General features: G+C 53.1%; 4 protein-coding genes across 6 annotated transcripts in view; 3 read left to right on the plus strand and 1 right to left on the minus strand.

The window, feature by feature from the left end:
- Nucleotides 1–4,670, minus strand: part of LOC137462700 (acidic mammalian chitinase-like) — a 134,109-nt gene extending 129,439 nt beyond the window's left edge. The window contains exons 1-11 of one of the 3 annotated variants that reach the window (XM_068173307.1): nt 4,554–4,668; nt 4,065–4,094; nt 3,162–3,363; nt 2,896–2,952; nt 2,626–2,791; nt 2,390–2,514; nt 2,130–2,235; nt 1,868–2,053; nt 1,649–1,768; nt 1,418–1,559; nt 817–856 (exon numbers count right to left, since the gene is read on the minus strand). In XM_068173307.1, the coding sequence (XP_068029408.1) occupies nt 1,425–1,559; nt 1,649–1,768; nt 1,868–2,053; nt 2,130–2,235; nt 2,390–2,514; nt 2,626–2,791; nt 2,896–2,952; nt 3,162–3,363; nt 4,065–4,094; nt 4,554–4,578 (1,152 nt within the window). In that variant the 5' untranslated portion in view covers nt 4,579–4,668 and the 3' untranslated portion in view covers nt 817–856; nt 1,418–1,424. Of the gene's footprint in view, nt 1–778; nt 857–1,417; nt 1,560–1,648; nt 1,769–1,867; nt 2,054–2,129; nt 2,236–2,389; nt 2,515–2,625; nt 2,792–2,895; nt 2,953–3,161; nt 3,364–4,064; nt 4,095–4,553 lie in introns of those variants that run through there. The other 2 variants (XM_068173308.1, XM_068173310.1) reach the window with 2 other exon arrangements.
- The window catches only part of TOMM6 (translocase of outer mitochondrial membrane 6), a 120,526-nt gene extending 108,242 nt beyond the window's left edge, over nt 1–12,284 (plus strand). Inside the window, exon 3 of the mRNA XM_068173318.1 lies at nt 12,266–12,284. The gene's annotated coding sequence lies outside the window, so the exon portion shown is untranslated. The remainder of the gene's footprint in view (nt 1–12,265) is intronic.
- Nucleotides 1–17,413, plus strand: part of OPTC (opticin) — a 159,156-nt gene that overhangs the window by 55,569 nt on the left and 86,174 nt on the right. The window lies entirely within an intron of this gene.
- On the plus strand, nt 7,164–11,371 carry LOC137462594 (acidic mammalian chitinase-like). The gene is made up of 11 exons (XM_068173125.1): nt 7,164–7,280; nt 7,740–7,769; nt 8,471–8,672; nt 8,888–8,944; nt 9,049–9,214; nt 9,326–9,450; nt 9,605–9,728; nt 9,848–10,033; nt 10,269–10,388; nt 10,478–10,619; nt 11,042–11,371. The coding sequence occupies exons 1-11, from the start codon at nt 7,256–7,258 to the stop codon at nt 11,287–11,289; spliced, it is 1,425 nt and encodes a 474-aa protein (XP_068029226.1). The 5' UTR covers nt 7,164–7,255; the 3' UTR covers nt 11,290–11,371.

The following is a 17,413-nucleotide window of genomic DNA, read 5'->3' on the forward strand; positions in this document are numbered from 1 at the left end:
CCTGGCGTTGTGATGTCACAGCCTTGGCGATGTGACAGCAGTTCCTGACTCGGTTTCCATGCCACTGCCAAGGTAGGGCAGCAAAAAATCCCCGGCTGGGATGAAATCCGAGCCCTTCCCTGTCGCTATTGGACACGAAATGAGCACACAGAAGCTTGGGGAGTTCAAAAGAGAAAAAGACCCAGTTTTATTCAAACATCTGGTATTTATAGAATTCCAGAGGTGACTGTGAATGGGAGGATGGAATTACCACCTCTCCAACCACACTGGTCCAAAGAAATAAAGAAATATCACTATTGGACACAAAATGAGTACACAGAAGCTTGGGAAATTCAAAAGAGAAAAAGAGAGAGTTTTATTCAAACATCTGGTATTTATAGAATTCCAAAGGTGACCGTGGATTGGAGGATGGAATTACCACCTCTCCAACCACACTGGTCCAAAGATCAATCCATCGTTTCTCTCCACCCACAGAGAAATATGTAAACTGTTCTATTTATACATGAAATTGTGTGGGAACTCTGACTCTTAAATATGTAAACATCATCAGAAGGCTAAAGAAGTTTTATGAGGACTTTAAAACTTTCATTTTCACAGGAGAGGGAAGCTGTTTTTCACGTGAGAGAATCAGGAAGCAACAAAATGTAGAGGAGGAAACGAGTTGAAGCAGGAAGTTGTTGGTTTTGTGTAAAGCTTTATTGAATCATTCTCATTGTGTGCCATGGGATCAGAGGGCTCATTGGGCTGGAATGGGATCGGGATCGGGACTGGGATCTCACCATCAGCACTGCAGCTCCTCCTGCACTCCCGCTGCTGCCCCAGCAGCTGCAGGGACGTGAGGATTGCGCTGCGCAGCCTGGAAAGAGAGCAGGATTTTCCTTGGTGTGACAGATGGACAATGCCGTGCTTGGCTCTCACAATTGAAAGGCAAATATCATGTGTGTATATGTTAGGAGATGTTTTATAGATTTATAGTTATGTTTTACCCCCCCTTGTGTTGTGGTCAGGGGGTGGCCCAGGTTTGGGACATTTGGGAGGGTTGGCTCGTTTCTATGGCAACACCTGACCCCCAGTCAAGATTTAAGGAAGTAAAACTCCACCACTGGACAGCAAAGAAGGAGTTGATGGACAGAACTTTGGGAGGGGCTAAAGGGTTAAAAGGCAAAACCTCCAATGTGTGGATGAGCACACAGTGGGAAAAAAAATCCTTTACTCATAATATATCAATTAAATAATACGTAATATTTTCTCCATTCAGTCTTCCCTTGTATTTTTGATAAGCTTTTAATAAACCTTTAGAATGTTGTGGAAGGGAGTGAGAGACACGCCGGGGAAGGGGTGATGGTTGTAGTGCCCCCCTTGCGCACCCCACCGTGCCCTTTGGGGCACACAGCCCGTGTCCCTCCCCGTCACTCACGGCACGTTCACAGCCCCAGGCCCTTCTTCAGGCTGGAGATCAGCGGGTATTTGCCCTCGTGGCAGAAGGTGCCAGTGAAGTCGTCCAGGTCGATGGTCCACACCATGGCGCCTCCAAAGTTGTTCTTCTTCAGCCAATCCACCTGTGGGCAGGAAAATCCCGGTGAGCCCCAGGAACTGACCCCACAGGAGGCTCCGGCCTCGTCCCAGCACGGCCCCGCTGCCCCCAGACCTTGAGGCCGAAGCTCTTGACGTTGTCGTAGCCGACCCATTCGTTGCCCTTGTAGGCGTAGGGGACATCCTGGGGGGCATCCCAAGCCTGGGTGGCTCCGGAGTTCAGGAAGGTGCAGATCTAAGGAGAAAGAGCAGTGGGAATATGGGCCAGGTTAGGAATTCCATGAGCCAGCAGTGCCCAGGCTGCCCTTGCAGCCGGGGCGAGTCCCTCACGCACCTCGTAGTAAGCCAGGAGCCCGGCCTCCCCGGTGTAGGGTCCGGCGGGGCCGGGCCCGGAGCTGGGGGCTCCGATGGCGGTGTTGGATGGGCTCTGCAGGGTGAAGGTTTTCCCGTAGGTTGCGAATCCCACCAGCAGCTTCTGAGCTGGGGCGCCGTTGTTCTTCCAGTAGTTCATGGCGTATTCCTGGAAAAGGCAGCACGGCTCATGGGCTGTGCTGAGGCAAGAGGAGCCCTGGGCCAGAGGCCCCAAAGGCACTCACAACGCTGAGGGTGCTGCCCCCGCTGAACAGGGGGCTGTTCTCGCCCGTGGAGCCGTCCCAGGAGCCGTGGAAGTCGTAGGTCATGACGTGGAAGTAATCCAGGTACCTGCGGGGAGCGGGGCTGTGTCCTCACCTGAGGCACCCCAGCTGAGGCTGCCCACCACCCCCACAGCACCAGGGGCTCCCTCAGGGGCTCTCTGCAGCTTTCACTGCCAGGAACCCACCCCGGTGCCACCAGGGACCGCAGGCTGGCCACTCACTTGCCCAGCTCAGCGATCTCATAGCCAGCCTGGATGGTGGAAAGTCCGGCAGCCACGGCGGCGGTGACCATGAGCCGGGGCTGGTTGGTCTGTTTGGCCTCCTGCTCGAAGGCTGCCAGCAGCTCCTGAGGGATCCAAGGGACAGGAATCACCTGGGGGCTCGGGGCTGAGGCTTTGCGGCCGCCCAGCGCTCAGAGGCCAGAGCTGTGGCCAGCAGAGCCTGGAGCCAAGCCCACCTTAACCAGGACGGTGAAGAGAGCCTTGTCCTGGGCAGGGCTGCCCCTGGAGCCGGGGTATTCCCAGTCCAGGTCCAGCCCATCGAATCCGTACTGGCGCAGGAATTTGACCACGGAGTTGATGAAGGTCTGGCGGTTCTCAGGAGAGGAGACCATGGTGGAGAACCTGGGCAAGCGGAGCAGGAGAGAGGTGGGGTTGGAATCCAGCCTCGTCCTGCTTTCCCTCTTTCTCCTGGGTGTCATTACTGGACAGAGCTGGTTGAAACTCACTTCTGTGTGCCGAAATTCCATCCTCCAATGGCCAGCAGGGTCTTCAGGTTCCTGTTCCTGCAAGGAAGGGACAGGAACAGGAGTGACCCCGAGGTTTTGGTGTCACCGTGGCATTTGCCGGCCAAGTTCTTTTGGTGGGAAAGCCAAGGGCCAACAGGCAGCACCCAGAGCTGCTGTCCCTGAGCTCAGGGGATGGGGCTGTCCCCCTGCCCTGCCCTGGCTGGCCCCACAGGGAGCAGAGCCCTGCTGAGGCTCCCGGCACTCACTGGTTCTTGAGGCCGTTGAAGGACTTGTAGAGGGTCTCGTCGTTCCACTCGTACGTGGAGATCTGGTTGTTGTTCATGCCGGCAAAGGCGTAGATCAGGTGGTTGCACAGGTTGGGGTCGATGTTCTCAGGGGTGTATTTGCCCAGGCCAGGCCGGTACTGGGCCCAGTTGGTGAAGTAACAGGTCAGCACATAGGCGGTGCCTGCGGGGAGACAGCGGCCATGGAGGGGCTGCAGAGCCCGGGGCACAGCCCGGCCCCTGGCACGGCATCCCCGGCTGCTGCCGGGCCGGGCCGGGCACAGCTCCCGCTGCTCCCGGGGCAGGAGCTGCGGGAGAGGCAGCGGGGCCCCGGGCACCCTCGGGCACCGCCGGGCACCCCCAGCCCTGCAGCCGGAGCCTTCCTGCCCCGGCCCGGGCAGGGCTCGCTCCCGCAGCTCCGCTGCCCGCAGCTCCTGCCCGGCCCCGAGCCCCGCCGGGCCCGTCCTGCCCGGGAGGCAGCGCGGGGGCAGCGGGAGCGCCTCAGGAGCTGCGCTGGGGAAGCAGCACTGTCGCTGCTGGACACGAAAGGAGCACACAGAAGCTTGGGGAGTTCTAAAGTGAAAAAGACACGGTTTTGTTCACACGTCTGGTGTTTGGAGAATTCCAAAGGGGACCGTGGATGGGAGGATGGAATGACCACCTCTCCAACCACACTGGTCCAAAGATCAATCCATCGTTTCTCTCCACTCACAGAGAAATATGGAAACTATTCTATTTACCCATGAAATTGTGGGGGAACTCTGACTCTCAAATACGTAAACATCATCAGAAGGCTAAAGAAGTTTTATGAGAGCTTTAACACTTCCAAATGAACTATAAAGGAAAACTTAACACTTTTAAAAATCAGAGCAACAGAGCACCTACCGAGGTGGGCGTTCAGCAGCACGGCCAGGCCTGGCAGGGCACAAGGAAACAACAAAGGGGTCACTGCTTGCTACTAGAAATCCAAAGCTCTGGAGCAAGGCTCTGCTCTCAAGCTGAGGCACAAGAGTTTTTCTAAAATGCGTCCAAACATTTCCAGTAAAATTTGACAAACGATTTCAGGCAAAAGCACAGAGACGAACCCAAGCAGATGCCAAAGGAATCATTTGGTTTTCAGGTTTAAGTTTGAAAGCACATTTCAATTGCAGCCTGCAATCAACTCCGTCCATGTTCAAAGCACAACAGATCCCCAACCGCAGCAGCACTAAAGAAGAGAAATTTCCCTCCCCAGAGGAAATTGTGAAACCTTGGACAGAAAAGAGAGAGCAGCGTTTTCACCGCTCCACCCCCGTGCACAGGCAGCGGAGCGGCAGTGCCAGAGCCTGCAGCCCTGCTCAGGAGGGCAGAGAGCTCCAGTGCAGCAGCACTCACCGGTGAGCAGAGTGAGCTTGGCCATCTCAGACCAGACTGATGTGCTCAGCCTCCCTCCCACTTTTATACCCTGCTCCTCGCTGCTGCCAGCCTGGCATCAACAGGGATGGGCAAACATTACAAAAGCTGGCAGAGAGCAGCGACACCAAATCTGACGCCAGGACAATGGGCCTGAGCACTGCGGCTGCAGGGGTCACTGCTGTGGGGCTGTGCCACGTCCTGGTGCTGCAAGGGCAGATAAAGAATGGGATTAGATTGCCTCGATTGTTCACATGTTGTTTTAGCAGCAGCTCTGCGTCCCCGCTGGCCGCTGCACAGGGACCCACGGCTGCCGTGTGTGACCTTGTGCTGTCCTTGAGCCCTTCCCAGGGGCTGGCACTGCCAAACCCAGGCTTTGGGCTTTGCCAGGCTGGGGTGTCCTTGGTGGGAGCGGCCCAAGGCAGGGCTGAGCCGGGCTCTGGCTCCAGCTCTGGCAGGGTTGGAGGCTGCGGGGTCTGGGCTCGCTCGCTGTGGGCAACGCGGGACTGAGGGACCCTGGTGCCCTGAGCTGACGTGGGCTCTCCCCAGGGAAGCCGAAGAAGTTTCTTTGTTGCCCTGATTTTTAAAAGTGTTACGTTTTCTTTTATAGTTCTTTTGAAAGTTTTAAAGTTCTCATAAAACTTCTTTAGCCTTCTGATGATGTTTACATATTTGAGAATCAGAGTTCCCACACAATTTCATGTGTAAATAGAACAGTTTACATATTTCTCAGTGGGTGGAGAGAAATGATGGATTGATCTTTGGACCAGTGAGGGTGGAGAGGTGGTCATTCCATCCTCCAACCCAGGTCACCTTTGGAATTCTATAAATACCAGATGATCGGATAAAACTCTCTCTTTTTCTCTTTTGAACTTCCCAAGGTTCTGTGTACTCATTTCATGTTCAATAGAGACATTTCTTTATTTCTTGGAGGTTAAACTCCACAAGGGACACCCTGGAAGGTGAGGCCAGTTCATTTTCCTTTCACATCCGTCCCCTCCTCTTCCTGCTCAGCTCTTTCCCAAACTGAGACACCCCCATGCTGCTGAGCAATCCCATTTTCCCCTAAGTGAAGCCCCGTCAGCTGAATGCCTCTAAATATCCTTTCCACATTTTATTTTCATGTTCTGTCCAGATGGAGACTCCAAGCTCCCCCCCTGTGTGAGGAGACTGGGGGTTTATTCCCTTTTCCCCACTCAGGGACGGCTGTGTCCCTGCACTGGGAGGTTTAATTCCTTGAGGGGTGACATAAAGGTGACTCTCCAGGAGGTCACCCAGCCTTGGATGACTGGAAGCCTGGAAAGCAGCCCGGTATCAGATGCTGGCTGACCTGCAGATTAAAACATGCCAGCCTGAGCCCTTGGGATTTGGTGCAGGCACAGGGTGGGATATGGCTGATAACAGGACAGCATCCTCAAGGAGTATTTTTCCAATGTTTTTCTTGGTTGATAAAGTCCCAGGGTACAAATTGAACCGGGATAGATCTGGAAAATCGCAGCCTCAGTGACCTCTGGAGGATTTTCAGCTCCGTTATCCAGGGAAGGTGTTTGGGTGTGAAAACAAGAGCATTTAGGGCAGGCTCAAGGACACTGATTTGTCTTCATGTGGGCATAACAAATCCTGGAGTTTTCCTTCAGGACTTTTCCTTCAGGACTTCTCCTGCCCTTTTTCCTGTTCTAATGAAGGTGGTTTGCTGTGGGTTCCCTGGGAGTGCTGGGAGGTAATGAAGGGCACAAGAATTGGTCCTTGCTGAAAGAATTCCAATTAAAAAGAGCAGACAGGGACCTTCCAACTCTTCCAGTGTTGGGTTGCAGAGAGATGTTACCAGTCGGGGCTCTTCCTGGCTGCATCTTCTCTCTAAAACTCTCATCCCACCGATTCCATGGCTGTTGGGATCACCAGCACGGGTGCTACAAAAACAGAGGTGTGGTGCAAGGGTTGATGGAAACAGTGAATCAGAGTCAGCTTCTGCTGCGCTGTCCTCCCACTTGTTCCTGTGACCATGAGTGTCAGGAGATAAGGGAAAGAAGATGACAAAAACAACGCTTCTTACAGAAGAATTTTTCTTTCTCAGGTGGAGAATGACTCAGTAAAAACCGATGTGGTTTATCTTTACTGATGGGACTCCTCCTGCCTGCTTCCCTGGGGAGAGCCCACGTCAGCTCAGGGCACCAGGGTCCCTCAGTCCCGCGTTGCCCACAGCGAGCGAGCCCAGACCCCACAGCCTCCAACCCTGCCAGAGCTGGAGCCAGAGCCCGGCTCAGCCCTGCCTTGGGCCGCTCCCACCAAGGACACCCCAGCCTGGCAAAGCCCAAAGCCTGGGTTTGGCAGTGCCAGCCCCTGGGAAGGGCTCAAGGACAGCACAAGGTCACACACGGCAGCCGTGGGTCCCTGCGCAGCGGCCAGCGGGGACACAGAGCTGCTGCTAAAACAACATGTGAACAATCGAGGCAATCTAATCCCATTCTTTATCTGCCCTTGCAGCACCAGGACGTGGCACAGCCCCACAGCAGTGACCCCTGCAGCCGCAGTGCTCAGGCCCATTGTCCTGGCGTCAGATTTGGTGTCGCTGCTCTCTGCCAGCTTTCGTAATGTTTGCCCATCCCTGTTGATGCCAGGCTGGCAGCAGCGAGGAGCAGGGTATAAAAGTGGGAGGGAGGCTGAGCACATCAGTCTGGTCTGAGATGGCCAAGCTCACTCTGCTCACCGGTGAGTGCTGCTGCACTGGAGCTCTCTGCCCTCCTGAGCAGGGCTGCAGGCTCAGGCACTGCCGCTCCGCTGCCTGTGCAGGGGGGTGGAGCGGTGAAAACGCTGCTCTCTCTTTTCTGTCCAAGGTTTCACAATTTCCTCTGGGGAGGGAAATTTCTCTTCTTTAGTGCTGCTGCGGTTGGGGATCTGTTGTGCTTTGAACATGGACGGAGTTGATTGCAGGCTGCAATTGAAATGTGCTTTCAAACTTAAACCTGAAAACCAAATGATTCCTTTGGCATCTGCTTGGGTTCTTCTCTGTGCTTTTGCCTGAAATCGTTTGTCAGATTTTACTGGAAATGTTTGGACGCATTTTAGAAAAACTCTTGTGCCTCAGCTTGAGAGCAGAGCCTTGCTCCAGAGCTTTGGATTTCTAGTAGCAAGCAGTGACCCCTTTGTTGTTTCCTTGTGCCCTGCCAGGCCTGGCCGTGCTGCTGAACGCCCACCTCGGTAGGTGCTCTGTTGCTCTGATTTTTAAAAGTGTTAAGTTTTCCTTTATAGTTCATTTGGAAGTGTTAAAGCTCTCACAAAACTTCTTTAGCCTTCTGATGATGTTTACATATTTAAGAGTCAGAGCTCCCCCACAATTTCATGGGTAAATAGAATAGTTTCCATATTTCTCTGTGAGTGGAGAGAAATGATGGATTGATCTTTGGACCAGTGTGGTTGGAGAGGTGGTCATTCCATCCTCCCATCCACGGTCCCCTTTGGAATTCTCTAAACACCAGATGTGTGAACAAAACCGTGTCTTTTTCACTTTAGAACTCCCCAAGCTTCTGTGTGCTCCTTTCGTGTCCAGCAGCGACAGTGCTGCTTCCCCAGCGCAGCTCCCGAGGCGCTCCCGCTGCCCCCGCGCTGCCTCCCGGGCAGGACGGGCCCGGCGGGGCTCGGGGCCGGGCAGGAGCTGCGGGCAGCGGAGCTGCGGGAGCGAGCCCTGCCCGGGCCGGGGCAGGAAGGCTCCGGCTGCAGGGCTGGGGGTGCCCGGCGGTGCCCGAGGGTGCCCGGGGCCCCGCTGCCTCTCCCGCAGCTCCTGCCCCGGGAGCAGCGGGAGCTGTGCCCGGCCCGGCCCGGCAGCAGCCGGGGATGCCGTGCCAGGGGCCGGGCTGTGCCCCGGGCTCTGCAGCCCCTCCATGGCCGCTGTCTCCCCGCAGGCACCGCCTATGTGCTGACCTGTTACTTCACCAACTGGGCCCAGTACCGGCCTGGCCTGGGCAAGTTCACCCCCGAAAATGTCGACCCCTGCCTGTGCAACCACCTGATCTACGCCTTCGCCGGCATGAACAACAACCAGATCTCCACGTACGAGTGGAACGACGAGACCCTCTACAAGTCCTTCAACGGCCTCAAGAACCAGTGAGTGCCGGGAGCCGCAGCAGGGCTCTGCTCTGCCTCCTGTGCCCTTCCCTGCTCCCTCCCGGTCCTTCCCTCTGGTTCACTCTCAGCTCGGTGACAGCGGCTCCAGGCGAGGGATGCTGGGTGAAGAGGGACAGAGACATGATCAGGGGACAGCCCTGCCTGTGGGTGCTGTGGACATGCGATGACTCTGGGTCCTGCCTCTTTCCTTGCAGGAACAAAGATCTGAAGACCCTGCTGGCCATTGGAGGATGGAATTTCGGCACACAGAAGTGAGTTCAAACCATGTCCTCTCCTAAAGAGCAACATGGGAAGAGAATGAGAGGAGGAAGGGGCTCCATGGAAACCCCACCTCTCTCCTGCTCCGCTTGCCCAGGTTCTCCACCATGGTCTCCTCTCCTGAGAACCGCCAGACCTTCATCAACTCCGTGGTCAAATTCCTGCGCCAGTACGGATTCGATGGGCTGGACCTGGACTGGGAATACCCCGGCTCCAGGGGCAGCCCTGCCCAGGACAAGGCTCTCTTCACCGTCCTGGTTAAGGTGGGCTTGGCTCCAGGCTCTGCTGGCCACAGCTCTGGCCTCTGAGCGCTGGGCGGCCGCAAAGCCTCAGCCCCGAGCCCCCAGGTGATTCCTGTCCCTTGGATCCCTCAGGAGCTGCTGGCAGCCTTCGAGCAGGAGGCCAAACAGACCAACCAGCCCCGGCTCATGGTCACCGCCGCCGTGGCTGCCGGACTTTCCACCATCCAGGCTGGCTATGAGATTGCTGAGCTGGGCAAGTGAGTGGCAAACCTGGGATCGCTGGTGAGATTTGCGGGGTTTCCTGGAAGTGCTGAAGTGAGAGAGCCCCTGAGGGAGCCCCAGGTGCTGTGGGGGTGGTGGGCAGCCTCAGCTGGGGTGCCTCAGGTGAGGACACAGCCCCGCTCCCCGCAGGTACCTGGATTACTTCCACGTCATGACCTACGACTTCCACGGCTCCTGGGAGAGGAACACCGGCGAGAACAGCCCCCTGTTCGCCGGCCCTGCTGACAACGGCGACTACAAATACTTCAACGTCGTGAGTGTTTTTGTGGGACTATCGCAGCTCTCAGATCCTCAGTGGCTCCTCTGAGGAGATTTTGAGGAATTCATCCTAAAAGTCCCAGCAAAGACTCGAGCGGGACTGGTTTCTTGCAGGAATACGCCATGAATTACTGGAAGAGCAACGGTGCCCCAGCTGAGAAGCTCCTTGTGGGATTCCCGACCTATGGAAAGAGCTTCACCCTGCAGAACCCGTCCGACACCTCGGTTGGAGCTCCAGCATCCGGCCCTGGCCCCGCTGGGCCCTACACCAGGGAGGCCGGAACTCTGGCTTACTACGAGGTATGGATGTTCCCAATGCATTCCTTGTTCAAATCATTTGAAGGGATTTATCAGGAAGCTCCCATGGAGTTTTCTGCATGGCTCAGGCACAGAGCTATCCGTGGAATCACTAGGAAGGAGTTGTGTACTCAGGGCACGGGGAAGGAACACAAAACCAGAGGATAAAGCCAAGGCAACAGCAGAGCCTGGGGCTTTTCCCTTTTTGTGGATAACATTCCTGCTTCCTTCTCCTTAGATCTGTTCTCTCCTGAACTCCGGAGCCACCCAGGCTTGGGATGCCCCCCAGGATGTCCCCTACGCCTACAAGGGCAACGAATGGGTCGGCTACGACAACATCAAGAGCTTCGGCCTCAAGGTCTGGGGGCAGCGGGGCCGTGCTGGGACGAGGCCGGAGCCTCCTGTGGGGTCTGTTCCTGGGGCTCACCGGGATTTTCCTGCCCACAGGTGGATTGGCTGAAGAAGAACAACTTTGGAGGCGCCATGGTGTGGGCCCTGGACATGGATGACTTCACTGGCACCTTCTGCCACGAGGGCAAATACCCCCTGATCTCCAGCCTGAAGAAGGGCCTGGGGCTGCAGAGCGGTGGTGAGTGGCTCCAGGAGAGCAGGAGCAGCTCCTTGATGGAGACTCCCAAAATTCCTATGGAGGCGTGGGAGGGATGAAACATTTTCAACCCTTTTCACACCTGAATTCCAGACTGTGGTCCCCCCCCTGAGCCCCTGCCTCCCCTCACCGAGGCTCCCACCACCACCAGCAGCAGGAGCAGCTCCTTCATGGAGACTCCCAAGCTCCCCATGAAGGATGGGGAGGAATCAAACACTTCCAACCCTTTCCTGCCTGAATTCCAGACTGTGTCCCCCCCTCCTCCCATTTGAGGCTCCCACCACCACCAGCAGCAGGAGCAGCTCCTTCATGGAGACTCCCAAGCTCCCTATGGAGGCGTGGGAGGGATGAAACACCAGGAATGGGAAAACAAACCTTTTCCTGCTTAAATTCTTGAATTCCAGACTGCGTTCCCCCCGCTGAGCCCCAGCCTCCCATCACTGAGGCTCCCACCACCACCAGCGGCGGCTCCGGTGGCTCCGGCGGCTCCGGCAGCTCCGGCTTCTGTGCTGGGAAACCCAACGGGATCTACGCAGACCCCAGCAACAAGAGGAACTTCTACAGCTGCCTGAACGGCGAGACCTTCGTGCAGAGCTGCGAGCAGGGGCTGGTCTTCGACCCCGTCTGCTCCTGCTGCAACTGGCCCCAGTGATCCCAACGCTTTTCCAGCCAATCCATCCCTCGGATTTAATTGTGTGCAATAATGCTGATTAAATAAAGCTTTCTGAAAGCAATCCTCTCTGTTTTAACTCTTTTTTTTATTTCCCGGTTGTTTTGATGTTCTTGGCTCTGCGGGAATCCTGGTGTGCATGGCTATTAAAGTTCCCGACAGCAGGTGTCAATGTTGCCTGCCTTTCTTCCCAGCTGTGGAGGGATTTTCCAGGAGTCTTCAGGCAACATTTGGAGAAGAAAAGTGGTTGCAGGCCAGAATGTTGAGTTGTTGTTCCTCTTTGTGCAGTCACAAATCGAGATCTGAGGCAAAGAGGATTTTTTGAGCAGTTTTTTATAGAAACGGAGCACTTTGATAGGTAAAAAAAACCCAGCCAGGATAAAGGCAGTTTGTTTCTCCAGGGTTTTAAAGCCTGTGGGAGACATGGAATCATGGAACCCCAGAGTGGGCTGGGTTAGAAAGGACCTTAAAGCTCATCCCATTCCACCCCTGCCATGGCAGGGACACCTTCCCCTACCCCAGGGTGCTCCAACCTGGCCTTGGACACTTCCAGGGATCCGGGGGCAGCCACAGCTTCTCTGGGAATTCTATTCCAGGGCTTTCCTACCCTCCCAGGGAAGAATTTCTCCTTAATATCCCATCTAAACCTGCCCTCCTTCATCCTCAGGCCATCCCCCTTTTCCTGTCACTCCAGGCCCTTGTCCAAAGTCCCTCTCCAAGACATGACAGTTTTGGGGTGAAAGAGAAATCATTAACCACATCCATCCAAAACCTCACCCAGCCCTGCCAGGACACCTGGTGAGGCATTAATCCATTTATTTCCACGCCCTGGAATCCCATTCCCTACAGCAGAGCGCCCCAGAGCCTTGGCAGCGATCAATCTGTCCTTTTTGGCCATCTCAGATGTCCCATCACGTCATCCCTGCGCGTGTCCCTCCTTCCCTGGGCGCACACGGAGCGGCTGGAGCTGCTGGGACAGGGGCAAGGAGGGGTCTGGAATGTTGGCAGGGCTGGAATCTGCTCAGCTGCCTCGAGAGAGGGATTTGGGAGCTGGCCTGGTCCAAATTGCTCCTTCTTTTTTCAAACAGAACATTTGGGGTCACTGCCACGAGATCCATCCTGTGGGAAGCCCTGGATGAAGGTCCAGCATCCTCACCTGAGGTGTAGCACAGAAACCCAATATCCCCAAGGCTGGAAAAGCCCTCCAGGATCATGAAGTGCAGGCTGTGCCCAATCCCCTCCTTGTCACCAGCCCAGGAGTGGCTTGGACACCTCCTGGAGTTCCTTGGACACCTCCAGGAGCACCTTGGACACCTCCAGGAGCGCCTTGGACACCTCCAGGAGCGCCTTGGACACCTCCAGGAGCGCCTTGGACACCTCCAGGAGCGCCTTGGACACCTCCAGGAGCGCCTTGGACACCTCCAGGAGCGCCTTGGACACCTCCAGAGTGCTTTGGACACCTCCAGGAGCTCCTTGGACACTTCCAGGAGTGCCTTGGAGATTTCCAGGAGCTCCTTGGACACCTCCTGGGATGGGGATTCCACCTCCATGTGGTCTCTCCATGCACAGCAAATATCTGGCAGCTGGTTTGGATCAGATTCATGGCAAGAAAGTTTTAAAATTCTTCAAATTCCCTCCTCTCAGAGGTCACAGGTCTTGGTCAGGACCCCCAAAGGTCTTGGCCAGGAGATCCATGAAGTTCAGGCCATTCCTCCAGTTTGGGACAGCCAGGAAAGCTCCTCTCTCCCCGAGTCCCAGCAGCTCCGTGCAGAAATAGAATTAGAAAGGGCTCTGTTTTCAAGCTGTTTCCCCCAATCCCAGCTCCATCTTCCCCTGGAATTCCACTCCCCTCCCCTCCAGAGCCCATGGAAGAAGCAGATTTCCAGGCACCAGCCCTGTCCTGCTGCCGGGGGAGGTTCCTGCCTCCCTCCTTCCCAGAAATACCAGCTCAGACTCACCTCGTTAGGAAATGCTGTAGCCATCCCCCCCTGCCGCTCCTCCAGGGCCCTTTGGCCACCTCTTGTCCCCGGGGATGTTTTAGGAGGACCCAGAAGAGTTTTCTCCCTGAGGATTCCCTGCCCTGCTGCCACCTCCCATTGTCCATCCCCCCCGTCTTTCCCCATTCCTCATTTTCCCTCTGTAAACAGATCCCGAGCCTCTCTCGGGTTCTTTTGGCTCAGGAAATTTCTCATGGATCATTGGAGCTTCGTTTCACTGGATTTTCCTTTTTTTTTTTTTTTTTTTTTTTTTTTTTTAATGGGCCTTATGTTGCATGATTATTTTATTTTTTGTTTTAATATAGGCTGATCTCTTAAAAATTGGATTTATTAAAGCGTGTAATCTCCCAAAATCCATTTAGGATTGGTAAAGCATCTCTGAGCCTGAACTAATATCAGCTGTTATTTAGAGGAAAATATCAGCAGCGGGCAGATCCCGCACTGCTCCCAGGCAGGATTCCCCGTGGAGCTCCCACCCTGGAACAGGACCTGCTCTCCACCCTGACCATTCCCATCACCCGCCCCGGACTGGGAGCTGGGACAAACTGGGAGAGCTGGGGGTCAATCCATCCCCCAGCTGAGGGGTGTGGGGACAATTCCCTGAATTTCATCCCGGTTTTTTTGGAGGTTCAGACCCCACCAGGACCTCGGAAGCACCTCCTGTGTCCCTGTGGTGGCTAATCGTGAGTGTATTCAACATAATTATTGATTATTATTATTATTTCTTGTTGTGAGATAAAATTAAGAGAAAGGGAAAGCAGGCTTAAAACTTTAAAAAGGGTATAAAGAAAGAATTTATTAACAGTAAGGAAAAGAAAGAGGAATAAGAATTGGAACAAAAATAAAGAGTAATAAGAATCAGAACAAAAAATTTATTAACAGTAAGTAAGAGTAATAAGAAATAGAACAAAAATAAAGAGTAATAAGAATGAGAATTTAAAAAGAGGACTAAGAATTAGAACTAAAAGAAAGAGGAATAAGAATTAGAACAAAGAGTAATAAGAATTAGAGCAAAATAAGAATTAGAACAGAAGTTTATTAACACTAACTAACAGAAAGATGAATAAGAATTAGAACAAAAAGAAAGAGGAATAAGAATTAGAACAAAGAGAAAAAGTAATAAGAATTGGAACCAAAAGAAAGAGGAATAAGAATTAGAACTAAAAGAAAGAGGAATAAGAATTAAACTAAAAGAAAGAGTAATAAGAATTAGAGCAAAATAAGAAGTAGAACAAAAATTTATTAACACTAACTAAAAGAAAGAGCAATAAGAATTAGAACAAACACTTCTCTTCCCCCTACAACCGCTTCTTACTGATGATGTAAAGAGACAAAACCTAAAATTTTTATACTTATATATATTTTTTATACTTCTAATGATATACTTATATATATTTTATACTTCTAGAATAGTCTTTTTTCGGTTCATTTAGGGAGAGAAGTCCCCCTGAACCCTTCCTGGGATGCTCTGCCCTCCTCAGCCCCATCCCAGCTCATCTAATCCCAGCTTAAACCCTTCTGGTGAGGCAGCATCTGCCCCTTCCCCTCTAATCCGTGCTCCCCAGCTCCTGACCCGGAGCCATCTGGGCAGGGAAGGTGGCTCAGCTTCCCATGAAACATTTACAGCCACGTCGAGGCAACTGTTGCTGAGACAGCCCAGCTGATCCCACATTTCCAACAAAAAAACAAACAAAAAAACCCCAAAAAATCCAACAAACAAACAAAAAAAGAGCCCAGAAAAATAAAATAAAATGGTCTAAAAAACGGGTGTGGATCATCACGTCCCTCCCTCCAGGGTTGGAACTCCTCTCACTCCCATCCACAAGTCCCTGCTCGTTAAAAAGAAAGGATATTTAATAATTTAAGGACATTTTGGGCCCAGCTTGAGCAACAAAATAGCCTGTAAATAAAACATTCCCTGCTGGAGCAGGTGCCCTTCTACCTCGGAGCTTAAAATAGCTCTGGAGTCAGGCTGAGCCCCCAGTTCAGCTTTCCTGAGCGGGGTTTAAGGTGACCTTCATCTGGGCAGGGACGTTCTCTCTGTCCCCACGCCGTGTTCCAAACTTGGCCTTGTTCGGGAATAACAAAAATTTCCCTTCCAAATCTTGCTGGATGGGGTTTATCTCCCACCCTTTTATCCCTCGCAAGGTTTTTTGGGACGGAATATCTCGTTCCCTCGGCACTGCTTAGGTCGGCAGAGCGGGGAGAGCCTAAAATCCTGAGTGAAAATTAAGGAATGAAGCCAGAAATTTGGAATATTTCAAGGGGGGATTGTGGCTTTTGAGGGCGTGAGGGGCTTATGGGGCCACGAAATTCCAATCCTGTGTTCGGGGTTGGGCCCCTCGAGGGAATGGAGCTGGAGAAGGATCTGGAAAGGAGCCCGAGGCTCTCTGGAAGAGCTTTTCCTTCCTGTGCCAGGACCTTTGGGTCTCTTCCAACCCAACCCAACCCAGTCTGGCATTGCTGGGGTCACCCGGAGCAGATTCAGCAAAAAAAACCGAAAAACCCTGGAATATTTCAGCCAGGAGAGAAAACCCCAGCAGGCCAAGGAGGAATAAAAGTGAAATAAAAGGAGAAATAAAAGTGAAATTCAGAAAAAAATCTGGAATATTTCAGCCAGGAGAGAAAACCTTGGCAGGCCAAGGAGGAATAAAAGTGAAATTCAGGTTCAGATTCAGCAAAAAAAAAAAAAGTGAGATAAAAGGAGGAATAAAAGTAAAATTCAGATTCAGAAAAAAAAAAAAGAAAGAAAAAACAAACAAACAAAAACCACAACCCAAAAAAAAAAATCTGGAATATTTCAGCCAGGAGAGAAAAACCCTGGCAGGCTGAGGAGTTGAAAGGAATAAAAGTGAAATTCCTCCAGGAAAGTCCCAGTTGCCCCGGGCTGGGCTGGGAGCAGGGATCGGGGTGTGGGAATCTGCCTGGGATCGGGGTTTGTGGGAGCGGGGAGGCTGCGGAGAAGGAATTGCCCTGGGATTCATCTGCAATTCCTGCTTTCCACGGCGGGGCCTCTCCTGGGGCTGCTCTGGGAGCACCCAGGGAGGCTCCCGGCCTTTGGGGGGAGAGCAGGAAATGGGAATTTTTGTATAATAATTTCTTGGAACGCCCAGAATTTTCCCTCAGGGAGCAGACCCAAGGAAGGGATTTCCCTTCTATTTCCCAATCCTTTATTTCTCCCACAGGGAAGCAAACACACCCTGCTCCTATGCATTACTGGCACACGGAACAGGATCTGGTTTCCCACTGACAATTCCCTATTTTCTGCCAGGAAAATCGGGATTGGATCTCTCCCACTCCTTCCTCACTTCCAGGAATCCCTGATGTTCCTTTCTCCTCTTCTCTTCCCCAATCCTTTATTTCTCCCACACCCTGGTTCTGTCCATAACTGGGACATGGAACAGGATCTGGTTTCCCACTGACAATTCCCTATTTTCTGCCAGATATCCTCTATTTTTTCCCAGATTCCCTGGTCTGGATCTCTCCCGCTCCTTCCCCACTTCCAGGCTGGATTCATCCCCTCTTCCAGACATCCCTGACGTTCCTCACTCCTCTTTTTCCCAAACCTTTATTTCTCCCACAGGGAACCAAACACCCCCTGGTCCCATCCATTACTGGGACACGGAACAGGATCCATTTTCCCACTGACAATTCCCTATTTTCTGCCAGGAAAGACCCAGATTCCCTGGACTGGATCTCTCCCAATCCTTCCTCACTTCCAGGAATCCCTGATGTTCCTCTCTCCTCTTCTCTTTCCCAATCCTTTATTTCTCCCACAGAAATAAAGGACACGGAACAGGATCTGTTTTCCCTCTGACAGTTCCCTATTTTCTGCCAGATATCCCCTACTTTTTTCCCAGATACCTGGGACTGGATCTCTCCCAGTCCTTCCCCACTTCCAGGCTGGATTCATCCCCTCTTCCAGACATCCCTGATGTTCCTCACTCCTCTTTCCCAATCCTTTATTTCTCCCACATCCTGGTTCTGTCGAAACTGGGACATGGAACAGAATCCGTTTTCCTGCTGACAATTCCCTATTTTCTGCCAGAACAGACCCAGATTCCCTGGACTGGATCTCTCCCACTCCTTCCTCACTTCCAGGAATCCCT

Source organism: Anomalospiza imberbis, chromosome 26 (assembly GCF_031753505.1).
Source record: "Anomalospiza imberbis isolate Cuckoo-Finch-1a 21T00152 chromosome 26, ASM3175350v1, whole genome shotgun sequence".
Lineage (NCBI taxonomy): Eukaryota > Metazoa > Chordata > Aves > Passeriformes > Viduidae > Anomalospiza > Anomalospiza imberbis.